At 49.9% G+C, this 13193-nt stretch overlaps 1 protein-coding gene across 1 annotated transcript in view; it reads left to right on the top strand.

Annotated features, from left to right (window-relative positions):
- BRSK1 (BR serine/threonine kinase 1) overlaps positions 1-13193 on the top strand; it is a 57803-nt gene that overhangs the window by 40877 nt on the left and 3733 nt on the right. Inside the window, exons 9-16 of the mRNA XM_044447858.1 lie at positions 1380-1411; positions 3565-3729; positions 4937-5034; positions 5839-5989; positions 6521-6581; positions 10596-10803; positions 12209-12257; positions 12583-12706. Of these exons, the coding sequence (XP_044303793.1) occupies positions 1380-1411; positions 3565-3729; positions 4937-5034; positions 5839-5989; positions 6521-6581; positions 10596-10803; positions 12209-12257; positions 12583-12706 (888 nt within the window). The remainder of the gene's footprint in view (positions 1-1379; positions 1412-3564; positions 3730-4936; positions 5035-5838; positions 5990-6520; positions 6582-10595; positions 10804-12208; positions 12258-12582; positions 12707-13193) is intronic.

The raw sequence follows: 13193 nt of genomic DNA, 5'->3' as shown, positions 1-13193 counted from the left end.
AGCCCCTGCCGGCATGGCCATTGTTCAGGAATTCTGGAAGCTGAAGTCCAAAGCATCTGGAGCGGGTCTAGAACACAGGTAGGCCCAAACGAGGCCTGCTGCCCTCAGCCTCCAGTTCTGTGCCGTCCCCTGATTGCCTTTCTGCTCTCTCCACGAGAGACAGAAGAGCAAGTGGGAAAGTGCCCAGGCAGGAGGGAGTGACCCGAACACAGAGCGTCGTGCCGGGATCATTCATTCCATGCATGATCTTTGCCTGCCTTTTATGTGTGCTCAGCTGGCTGGGAGAGACCCACAAAGCACACACTCCTGCAGTGGTGTTTGATCAGTGTGTGTGTGGGGCGGGGGGGGGGGGGGGGGGAGAGAAAGAATGCATGAAGGAAGGAAGGAGTGAAGAGAGAATGAGGCTGCTTTTCTAGCAACATTGCCCTGCCTCGTGGATAGAAAAGAGGGCATGTCCAGAAGTCGTCATCTTTTACAAGGAGCCCTCCTGCATTTTCCCACAGGTTCTTCTGCCTTTTGGGAAAAATTATTAAGGAAGGAAAGATGGAATAGTTGCACAAGAACTTCTAATTTGCAGCATTAGGTACCTGCTGTTTGGAATTGAAAGGCACCTTCAGTAGCCAGGACCGTTCATTTCATGCTTGTTTTTTAAAAATATTGTTTTAGTTCTTTTTTCAGTTCTTTTAAAATATACCCTTGTTTTTATTCTTATAATTCTTGTAATTTCTACCCATTATTTATTCCATGCTTTTATCTTAATTTTAAATTTAAATGTAAATCTTTTAAAAAATTCATGCTTGTGTGCTTCTTTGAGCGGCTGTGGGCATGAGGGAGGTAGAAGGTAGGGAGGAGAATGAGTGACCGAGTGAGTGGAGGACAGATGAATGCAGGGAACTCAGAGAGAAAGAGGAGGAATGGAAGGGAAAGGGCTCCTGTTCCTGCTTTGGCTGAGACTTCGCCCAGCACCACTTGTACATGGTGTCCACCCCAGAAAAGCCATCCTGTGAATCTCTGGATGCTTCCTACTTTGGGCAACAGTGATCATCATGTTCCTCCCTTTTCTGTTTTTCCTTTCTGTTGGTGGCTGGTGAAGTGACAGGCCGATTCTTAAGGAATCCCAGAAAAATTCCCTACATCATAGTCTCCTTTTCCTTTCCTTCCGGTTTGAAAGCAAATCAATTTTAGTCGACGTTTAGTCTGGGTTCCTTATACCTTATTGAGTATGTGAAGAGAAATGCGCTTTACCAGTAAAGCAACTTTTTATTATAAAGATTGCGGTAATGATGGGGATGCTGGGTGGGGGCATGCGACTGTTGGACGGATGGTTTATGGAGAGATGGAGCCTGATGTTGTTTCCCTTTTCCATGTGGCGGCTTTAGCTGGAACAGATTCAGAAGCACCCGTGGTTCTTGTGAGTATCTCTTGATCCTCCTTTTGATTCCCACCTGATCCAGCCTCCCCTTCCTTTCCTCCACTTGACCATGCGCCCAATATTTTCTGCCTTCAGAGCAGGGAGGGGGCAGGAAACTGTATTTAGGGGGCATGCAGAACACAAATGTTCCAGAGTCTTCCATAGCACTGAGAGCTTTCCTCTGGAAGTATCCATTCCGTTAATACAAGAATGTAAGACCAGCCTTGCTGGATTGGGTCCACGCAGCCTATCATTCTGTTCAAACAGCAACCAAGCAGCTGCCCACAGGGAACAGGACCTGAGTACAAAATCTTCCCCCATCCTAGTTCCCCAGCAAGTGGTGTTCAAAGGCACACAGAACTTCCTACTTAAGAAATCTTTGTCCAAATTTAGCTGTCTCCATAAGATCGAGACACTTTAAAGTGCTCGTAATGCAAATGGGTGATTTTTTAGTGTGACCATAAGCATGCTTATTAGTAACGTCTGCTAAAGTATTGACATAAAATAAAATCCCTGAACAGTACTTGCATATGAACCTCATTTGGGCTAAAAGATGTGACAAAAACCACACTTTGATAAACAGGGAAGAGGATATCAAAATCTTCACCAAGCTGGGCAACCTGCAGCTCTCGGATTCATCTCAAAGTCCTTCTACGGATGATCATTTCAGACCTTTGGCAAGATGTTCCCCCCACTTTCTGGAAGCCCACTGGGTAGAAGGGAAGAGGGGAGAGAAAAGGATGGCAAAAAGTGAGACAGGGTGACCCAGCTAGGTTTGGGCCTGTTCATTACAGGCTGTGGCCCTGCTCACGGCGGATTCCCGACACAGGCACAAGTCCTTCAAAGGAAAACAGGTTGCCCACTTCTGGTTCGTCTTGAGTTGCTGTTGGCTGCTTTGGATCTTTGTACAGAGAAAAAGCCCATTTTTAATCATACCAACAAACAACCTGCAGATTTGTGGTATTTCTTCCCCCAAACACCCTAAGGCAGTGGGGGCAAACCTATGGCACGCGTGCCACAGCGGTCATGCAGAGCCTTCTCTGTCGGCACGCAAGCCAAGGTGCCGCATCGCCCCAGCAGCCGAGCATCAGATAACAGCGCACAGAGGGGCCATGCGCATGCTCAGAAAGGAGTAGTGGTGCCAGGCGATGATGTCACAAGTTGCAACACATTAGCCACGACTTGTCCGAGCTTTCGCGTGGCTGCTCAGTGTGCTGCCAAGGATATATATATATTTGCTTGGACTGGCTGTTTTCAGGTTTTATTGCAGTGTTGGCACTTTGCGATACATAAATGGGTTTCGGGTTGCAGTTTGGGCACTCAGTCTCTAAAAGGTCCACCATCATTGGGTTTAGGCTAGAAAAACGAGGTGTCTTGGCATGAATTTGATGGTTGGAATGTGTTTAGAATGGGCAGAAATGTTGAGCAGAGCAGAAAAAGCTACTCAAGGAAGGCTTTTTCAAAATCGCATTATTTTCAATGGCATTTTACCCCTATATTAGGGTTAGGGGTGTGCACCAGTGTAGGGTTAGGGTTACAAAAACGAGGCGTCCTGGCATGGCTTTGATCGTTGGAAGGTGTTCAGAATGGGCAGAAATGTTGAGATGTGCAGAAAAAGCTACTCAAGGAAGGCTTCTTCAAAATCGCCCCTTTCAATAGTATTCTACCCCTATATTAGGGTTAGGGGAGTGCACCAAGGTAGGGTTAGGCCAGTGGTGGCGAACCGATGTGCCCTGTGGCACAGGGGACACACAGAGCTTTCTCTGTCAGCATGCAAGCCAAGTCATGCCAGCATCGCCCCAGCAGCCGAGCATCGGATAACAGTGCACATAGGGGCCATGCGCATGCTCGGAAAGGAGTAGCAACACCAGGCGATGACGTCACGAGCCGCGACTCATTAGCCGTGACTCGTCCAAGCTTTCACATGGCCAGTGTGCTTCCAAGGATATATATATATATTTGCTTGGACTGGCTGTGAGGAGTTCTTTCTAAACTAAATAAGTGGGTTTTGGGTTGCAGTTTGGGCACTCAGTCTCTAAAAGGTTCGCCATCACTGTCCTAAGGCTTTTAAATAAAATATTAGAGGCTCCATTCTGTCATCTACTACCCCAACTACTCACCTTTCACCCAGTTTGTGCTCTTTTTCCTGTCAGGGGAGGTAAGAATGAGCCAGAACCGGAACAGCCAATTCCTCGGAAGGTGGCAATCCGGCGGATCCAGTCTGTCAGCGAGCTGGATCCGGATGTGCTGGAGAGCATGCACTCCCTGGGCTGCTTCCGCGACAAGAACAAGCTGAAGCAGGAGCTGCAGAACGAGGGGTGAGAGGCTTGGGAGGGACAAGAGGGTCTGCTTGTGTTTTGCACATTGCACTACGGGGATGCAGTATGCTAGCTCCTGGGGCTTGGCTAGGTACCGAACATCTCCGGGACAGGGGCCTGCGCCACAAAGGGGACGTGGTTTTTACTGGAAGGTGTTTATTTCACAACTGTAAGCAAAAGTATGAGCTGAATAAGCAACACATAGGAGCACATTTCATTTGTTTTGTTTAAGCAACTTGTATGCTGCTTGATATCCTTAGATTTCTAAGTGGGTTACATTAAAATTAGGTAACACGTGATAGAAAAATATAAAATCAGTACAGGATAATAGATACATGAAACATACATTGCAGGAAAAGTCTCGGTGCAATTTCAAGTCAGAGACCTACAGAATGCTTCTCTCTCACTACTGAGATTCCCCCCACACACATAGAGGGTGAAATACATTTATCTCACAGAGTAAAGCAAGGGTCCCCATCTTTCGGTCCTATCAGCCCATGTGGGAATTTGAGAAGTTGCTGTGGGCATCACCACAGCACACCCAGTCGATCGATCACAGCTTTGGTATTGACCTGTTGCATCCATGGAACTTAGCAAAGTTTTCCCCCATGTCTACTGCACACTGCAACATCTCTTTCTATAGAGACCATCTAATTTAGTCAATTGCTGGCGGTGCAGTGCAGCTAATGCTTCCTTAAACATCTTTGAGCACTATCTGGCAGTTACTTCTTTTGTGGCAGGATGGTTATTACAGGAATAGATTTTGTACTGTGACAGTCTTTAATAGTCATTGATGTATGTTCTCTTTGAAATTATTTACCTGTTCCATGGAAATTAACAAACGGGAGTGGAAGTGGGTTCTTTGTGTCCTTTTGACAGCTAAGAAATGTATATTATAAAATTGGAAGGAAAAACGCTCCTCTCCTCTAATGGGTATTTGGTCCATTATTGCTGAAGTGCTTGTGTGGCTGCTCATACGTGTTCCATACAAAATGTATATTTAAAAAATCCGGAAAAAATGGGCAAACCTTCCCAGGGGATCCATTCATGGTGCCATTGGAGGTACCCACAGACACTGTCCTGTGGCGCATAGAGTTGGGTTGGGGAGGAATAAGAACCTACTGCCTCCATCCACACCCTTGCAGGGCAGTGAAGAGAGCTGTCATGCTGACCCTGTTTTCCCAATCTGTCCCCACCTGCACTTCAGGGAAAACCAGGAGAAAATGATTTACTACCTTCTACTTGACCGGAAGGAGAGATACCCAAGCTGCGAAGACGAGGACTTGCCTCCACGCAATGATGTTGGTGAGATGCTGTCAGGGAACCCTTTCCTAAATGACCTCATGAGCAGGAGGGGTGGTGTTTTCTTGTACCCAGGAATCCCAGAGAGAGACCAGGAACATGGTTTTGTGGAAGAATCCAAAATATGTTTTCAGAAGGCCCTCACTGGCAAAGCCGTCCCCGCCTTCCCTTACCATCTCAGGCAGAGCTGCTCTGCTCAGTTGCCAAGTGTGTTCTTCCTCTATATTTCATTTGGGGATTTGATAGGGGAAGCAGGAAGATCAAAATAATGGCACACAAATACAGTTGCAGACAACGTCTCCTTACTGTAGAGGTGAGCAGAAAGTCAATTTCCAGATGTTTGGGACTTCCGTTCTCAGCATTCCTGGCCATTGGCCATGTTGACAGGGGTTTCTGGGAGTTGAAGTCGAAAACATCTGGAGCGTGACCTTCTGCCCACCCCTGTGCCCCACAGCCTGACAGTGAAGGCGCCCTACCTTGAACACATTCCTCACTGAGGTGCATAGTGAGTCAGAGGTAGGAAAAATTGACCATCTCCCGACATTCGGGACCGTTACCCATGCTGTCTGGGGGGTGATGGGATTTGTATTCCATGACAGCTGGAGGGTTACTGGTTTCTTGTCTATGCGGTAAGTGGTACTTGTTTGTGCTGGACTGGCCTATGTGTGCAGTGCATTGATGCCCTCTGTTGATGATTTCGAGAACTGCAGGTCTGTGTTTTGTCTGTGTGCACACTGTGCGTGTAAAAGGGGTGTGTGGAGGAAGTGTCCTTAGACTATTTAAATGCTCCCATGTTCTTCCTTTCAGATCCCCCTCGGAAGCGAGTTGACTCACCCATGCTGAACCGACATGGAAAGCGCCGGCCTGAGCGGAAGTCCATGGAAGTTCTGAGTGTTACTGATGGTGGTTCCCCCGTCCCGGCCCGACGGGCCATAGAGATGGCACAGCATAGCCAGAGGTGAGAGCCTTTGCTGTGTGGGTTTAGCAGAAGAGGGACGCTTCCGCAGATGGACAGTAGGGGTCACTGATGCCTTTCTAGCATGTTCCCCTGCTGTTGGACCGGGAACTGCAAATGTCAGCATTCTGTCACCCTCCAGTGGCTGTCCCAAGAATTACACACATGTTCATAGTGCTCAGAATAGATGCACAAAACTTTGCAGTTCCCTGTGGGTGCTGCGGAAAACAGCAAGTGTTTTGGGTTTCATAGCCTACCTCTGGCTAGTTGTACTGCCTATGGATGTTTTAATGCTTTCTTTCTGCCTATTTTAGTGGGAGTGTCCATTTTTTAAAAAAAAATCCTGTCTTATTTTTCCATTTTGGGAATCGCATGTGCTTGTTTAATGTCTGCTGCCTCTGCTGGTTGTGCTGGGAACTGCACCGGTGTGCAGGGCATGGCTGCCCTCCGTTGCTGGTTCAGAGAACTGCATCTGGTGTATCTCAGCTCCTAGCCAACACGTTCAACTGGTCTGTCTTCCTTCCACAAAAATAGGTCTCGATCTGTGAGTGGCGCCTCCACTGGCTTATCTTCTAGTCCCCTCAGCAGCCCTAGGGTGAGTACATGCAATATGAGAGAGATTGTGGGGTGGGAGAACAGCTGGGTGGTGATGGGGCCAAAGCAGGTGTGGGGGCACAGTCTAGGGGGCAGCTAGCTGGGGAAGCCTGGGGGAGGATTGGATGGGTTTTGAAGGGGTTGGGGAACAGACTTCCAGACCCAGCAGTCTCATTCACATCCCATCTTGCACTCCATTCAAGCGGTGAGGGGGAGGCGCCGAGAAGATCACTGGTGGCTTTCCTGCCCAACGATGCTGTGTGTGTCGGGGCGGGGGGGGGGAGAGGCATGCTGTTCACAACTGCATGAGTGACAGGCAGAAGTATGACCCAGTGCAGCTCACTTCCCACCTCCGCCCCCATCTTTGCATTTCCGTGGTTGAGGGAGAGCCAGACTCGTTGCATTGCTGCCTGACGCACAGCTTCCCAAGTGACCTAACCTCTTCAGGGGGGAAAGTGGTGATGCCTCTCAGCCAGAAAAGAGAGTAGAGGGCCATGCGTGGCCCTTTGGCAAGGAAAAGCAAAGAGACTTCTGAGTGGATGATGATGGAAGAGCAGAGATGAGGGCTCCAGGCTTTGTCAGGAAAGGCATCTGAGTTTGGGTGTCTTGAGGTTGTGGACAAGACCATATTTAGAGTTGCTAATTGGAGACAAGAGAGGAGACTATGGCTTGTATCTGGTGTTAGTGATGGCATAGTGGAAAATTAGGAAGCGCAGATGCTCACCGTGACAGTTCCCATAGCCACGTCCCCAAGGGGAGCAGAAACCGCAGGCAGACCCTGCCAACAAACCACTTCTAGCAACTTCCATCATCGGGAGCAAGTCTTTGGTGAAACGAATGGGTCTCATTGTCCATTCAAGGCCAAGCACCCTCCCAGTACTTTGCATGACATTAGAGAACATTAGGTTGTTCCTGGGAAAATTCATTCTACAACGACACCCTCCCAAATATTTATTTATTTATCTTTCGATTTATATCCTGCCTTTTTCCTGCAAAGTGCTCAAGGCAGCTTACATCTCCTCCTCCATCTTATCCCCACAACAACAACTCTGTGAGGTAGGTTGGGCTGAGAGTCTGTGACTGGCCCAAAGTCACCCAGTTGGCTCCATGGCTGAGCGGGGACTAGAACCCAGATCGTCTGAGTCCCAGTCCCATGCTCTTAACCACTACACCACACTGGCTCAATATTATAAGGATTGCAGGTAAACTAAAAAGGAACAGGAAATTCAGAGCGTGGTAGTAGATTACATCAGTATCTGTGCTCATTAAAAACATGTTGGCAAGGCCTGACTCCGCTATACCATGGTAGAGCAAACCTATTGACATCAATGGGCATATGTTAGTCGTGATTAATTCAAGTCCCACTGCCATAAGTAGGAGTAACCTCAGATACAACCTTATGGTCTGAAGCAGTTGAAGGGAAGACAAAGAGCCAAAAGCTGTGATTAGACAAATGGTTAATTCCCATCTCCTTTCCATTCCATGATCCTGGCAAGGATTCCAGCATCTGCCCCTTAGCCCCAAAATAAGGGTCCCTCATGGGCTTAAGGTCATGTCTAGTGTGGCCCAGCACAGGGCCCTGGAAATAGCAGCTTGTTGTGGCGGGAGGGAGAGTGGCACTGTGGCGGTGGAATCGCTCCGCCGCTAAGCACCGCTCAGAAGGCAGAAGCTCGGCTGGCGCGACTTTAGCCAGCAGGATGCTGCTGGTGCTGGCAAAATTTGCTGAGCAGCTATTAAAGGCATACAGAAGCAGGGCGAAGCAGGGAGAGGAGAACTCTCTGAGAGAGGCTGCCTTTCCTTGCACGGCTCCTTAGAGTTTTTTCCCTTATAGCAGAGGTAGGGAATGTGCCAATACAAACCTGGACACCTCTCTTAGCACCCACTGGGCTGCCCTGCTTCTCCCCATTTCTGAAATTAAAACTTCTTCTTATCTGTAGTTGGGATCTCTTCTGGTAAGCTGGGCTGAGGATGGCGGGGTGTTAGAGACCTTTGAGATAAGTCGTGTTTCTGGTGGCAGGCATTTTGTAGTGACACCCATGGTCGTTTCTCAAATAGTTTCCCAAGGTGCCAGAGGTTCTATAGATTGTCCTATATCAGTGGGGGTGAACCTATGGCACGCATGCCACAGTGGGCACGCAGAGCCCGCTCTGTCGGCACACAAGCAAAGTCGCCCCAGCATCGCCCCACAAGCCGAGCATCAGATAACAGCTCACATGGGGGCCATGATTGGAGAGGAGTAGTGGTGCCAGGCGATGACATCACAAGCCGCGACACATTAGCCGCGACTGGTCCGAGCTTTCACAAAGCCAGTCAGTGCGCTGCCAATGATATATATATATATATATATATATATATATATATATGCTTGGACTGGCAGTTTTCAGGTTTTATTGCAGTGTTGGCACTTTAAGTAAATAAGTGGGTTTTGGATTGCAGTTTGGGCACTCAGTCTCTAAAAGGTTCACCATCACTGGGTTAGGGTTAGAAAAAGGAGGTTTCCTGGCATGAATTTGATGGTTGGAATGTGTTTAGAATGGGCAGAAATGTTGAGCTGTGCAGAAAAAGCTACTCAAGGAAGGCTTTTTCAAAATCGCCCAACCTTTAATGGAACTTTAGCCCTGTATTAGGGTTAGGGGTGTGCACCAGGGCAGGGTTAGGGTTACAAAAATGAGGTGTTGTGGCATGATTTTGATGGTTGGAAAGTGTTTAGAATGGACAAAAATGTTGAGATGTGCAGAATAATCTACTCAAGGAAGGCTTTTTCAAAATCGCATTATTTTCAATGGTATTCTACCCCTATATTAGGGTTAGGTTAGTGCACCAGGGTAGGGTTAGGCCAGTGGTCGCGAACCTTTGGCACGCGTGCCACAGTGGGCATGCAGAGCCCTCCCTGTCGGCATGCAAGCGAAGTCGTCTTAGCATCGTCGCAGCAGCCGAGCATTGGATAATGGCGCACATAGGGGCCATGCGCTTGCTCGGAAAGGAGTAGCAGGGCCAGGCGATGATATCCACGCTTTCGCATGGCCGGTCAGTGTGCTGCCAAGATATATATATATTTGCTTGGACTGGTTGTGAGGTCTTTTTTTCTAAAGTAAAACCTCAGTATTCAGGTTTTATTGCAGTGTTGGCACTTTAGGATAAATAAGTGTGTACGGGTTGCAGTTTGGGCACTCGGTCTCTAAAAGGTTCGCCATCACTGTCCTATAGGAATGTGGAAAAGGCTCTGTGAGGAGAAGGTTTTGTAGTCTTCCCCAGCCCTGGCCCCCTCCAGACATATTGCAATACGGATTACAGTAACTCCCACTGGTAGTGGTTCATGAGGTCTGGAGGGCGCCTGGTTAGGGAAGGCCGCCTTGAGCTTTGGAGCTGAGAGTCGTCGTCCTGTCGGAGAGGACGGCCATTTCAGAAGGGCAGTGGGGGGCTTGGCCTGCCACCTGCCAGGCTCAGGCAGGGATGCTGAGGATGTGGACGTGGTCTGCCAGTAAAGGCGGATCCCAGTTGTGTAGAGACAGTGGATTACTTTCCTTCTGGAGCAGCACGCGTCAGAGTTGTTGCCACAGAGACTAGCTGGACAAGTCTTGGGGTACCGTATTCGCGCCAAGGAGTGTGGGGCAGGCTTTCCGTAGGACAGACTGATCTCGTGAAAACGGACCCCCTTACAGTAGTAGAGACTGGCGGTCTGGGCCATGGAGCAAGCCCCTCTGGGAGCAGACTGTGGGACTGTCACCTGCCATTTCTCACGCCCATCTCACGGCTCTCCCCCCTCACCTTTCTCCGCCCCACTTTTCCTCACACCCAGAGCCCCATCTTCAGCTTCTCTCTCCCGTCACCTCCCACTCCCCCTGCGAAGACTCAGACGCTGCCGGCCAAGGGCAGCCCGGCAGGCGACCGGGCCCTGCAGAGCCGGTGCTCCGCCCCTTTCCCCCTGCCCCCCAACTCTCCGCCCCCTCACCCTCCCTCCTCTCCCCGTTGCTTTTTCCCCTCTACTAAACCCCCACCCAAATCTGTGCTGCAGGTCACTCCCCACCCCTCCCCTCGGGGAAGCCCCCTCCCCACTCCGCTCGGCACCCCAGTGCACACGCCCAAAGAGAGCCCCAGCGGCACTCCCGGTGGGACGCCGCCGAGCAGTCCTGGTGTGGCCGGTGTTGCCTGGAAAACCCGCCTCAACTCCATTAAGAACAGCTTCCTTGGCTCCCCTCGCTTTCACCGCCGGAAACTGCAAGGTGAGTGCTCGCCGCCACTGGGGCAGGGGGGTTGTGTGGACGTCTGTGTGCGAGCGTGACTGTAAGTTCGTTGTCTGCGTGGCTATGGCGTGTCCTGTTGACTGAACATGTGAAACAGAGTTGGGGAACCTCTTTCAGCTTCAGGGCCAAATTCCATTTTAGTGAAGCTTTCTGGGGTTGCCTGCACTTTGGGCAGGGCCAAAACACCGGAAATTCCAGCAAGGAGGGCCATTCACCAAGCTTTAGAAGAGGCATTGGGGCGTCTCCTGGAGGGCTGTATGGGAGCCCCCAGAAGGCCGAATTTGGCTGGCAGATCGGAGGTTTCCCATCTCAGATATGTGTCATCAAATGCCACAAATAAATGAACCTCTGCAGCCGCCTTCCTCAACCTGGGGCTCTCTAGATCCTGTGGAATTCAGTGCCCATCAGCCCCAGCCAGCATAGCCATAGTCAGGAATGTTGGGAGTCGTAATCCAAAACAGTGGGGTTGGGGAAGGCTGGCTTATGTGTGCTTGTCAGAGGAGAGTGTGCAAAAGCTGTGAGGGAGGAAGACTTTGAAAGAGAGAAACTGTCCAGAAATTAAGGATGATCAAGAGAAAGCCGCCTTTCACTGAGCTCAGCAACTGCTTTCTCAGGACCTTTTCAGAGTCTTCTCCAGCCCAAGCTGGAGAGGCAAAGGATAGGAACTGTAAAGGAGGCTGCACTTGGGGTCCTGAATCTATTTTCTAGAGCCCTGAATGTTGGTGATGCCAATGGAAGGTTTCCTTCTCACCTTAATTATCATGCGGGGAGGGTGAGGAAGTTCCCCCTCCCGCTGCGTTCCCCACAAGGAATACCAGAACCACCCCAAGCCCTCCCGGCTGCATGGCAATTCAGCTTGGGAGGAGAGAATGGGGAGGGAGTGTGCCAGTCCCCTTCTAAGCGGAATTGCTTGTAATGGGAGCAGTTTTCCTCCTGGAAAGAAGAAAGAAGAGAGCAGGGAGAGAAATTGTAAACAAATGGTCACTGAAGAGGCACTGCTGATTTCTGATGATCTGGGACACGGTCCAAACTACTAGAAGAACTTACTTTGTGTGAGGCAATTTGGTTGACACGTTCATTGCTTGCATTCTGTGAAATTTAAATCCAAGCAATGATTTCTCCATGTTCATACAGAGATGTAAACAAGCCTATGCAAATTGTATGTGGATTTGTGTGACCGAATCTTTTAATTGCCTAGAAGCATCCCTGCCTGGGACCTTTTGCGTGCAAGGCACAAGCCCTTCCTCAAGGAAGGGTGGAAATGTCCTCGCCATGCGCTGCTTTTGTCCTTGGCATCTGGGAGCTGACGGCAGGGCTGGAGTGGGTGGGACGGGGCTCACGCTTGTTCCTGCTTTACATTTTATGCTTCCCCTCTGCCCTGCAGTTCCCACACCAGAGGAAATGTCCAGTCTTACTCCAGAGTCATCCCCTGAGTGAGTATCAGAAGATGGTGATGGTTGGGAGGAGAGGAGAATTTGATCCCTTTCCGTCACCACCTGGTTGATGATTTGATTATTTTATTTGTCAGTATGTGGCATCCGAATGTGTTCCTCTCTGACTGCTTAATGCAGGTGTGCACGCAGCCCAAGGGTGTGTGGTGACTGTGCAACGTGGTTGCACAAGCACCACAGGCTCCTCTTGGACAGTACCTGTGGCATCACTGTCCACAAGTGACCCTCTTCGCACTCCATTCGTCCATGTTTCTTTGCAAGTGACCCACAACCGGTGTTTTCTGCTTTTCCCCAACTCCCCTTCCAGGCTAGCCAAGAAATCCTGGTTTGGGAATTTTATCAACCTAGACAAAGAGGAACAAATTTTTGTGGTCATCAGAGACAAACCCCTGAGCTCCATCAAGGCTGATATTGTACATGCCTTTCTCTCGGTAAGTGCTGAGCACCAAAGGAAAAGCAAGAGGGGAGAGGAGTGTGTGGATGGGAGGTTTGGGGGGGATGCTGGTTGGTAGGATGAGGCCCACCGGTTGCTGAGAACAGCCAGGTTGGAATAACGGTGGAACTAACATAGGGATGCAAAGCTCATTCCTGTGCGGCCTGAAGTTCATCTCTGTGGGCATCTTAATGCGCTGCGGTCCAGCTCACCCTCAGAACAATCCTAACACGGAGCTTTCTTCCGCACGGGTAGCAGCAGAGAGGAGAGCGATTCCTCTGTCAGCCTGCAGACTACAGGACTGGAAAGGCTGCGTACTGAACACACCTCCGTGCCAATTTAAGATCTTTTGCAGCCTGAGACTAAGAACAAGATGGCAGTTCCTCCCAGCTGTCCTGGCTGATGATGGGGCAGCGGCCCTCAGAGCCTCTGAAGGCAGCCCCCTGGCCTGGAGGCTCCAGACCAGGCTGTGCGGGCGTCTCCTC

This window comes from Varanus komodoensis, unplaced genomic scaffold (genome assembly GCF_004798865.1).
Source record: "Varanus komodoensis strain SLA01 unplaced genomic scaffold, ASM479886v1 scaffold53, whole genome shotgun sequence".
NCBI lineage: Eukaryota > Metazoa > Chordata > Lepidosauria > Squamata > Varanidae > Varanus > Varanus komodoensis.
This window is presented reverse-complemented; position numbering and strand designations above follow the sequence as displayed.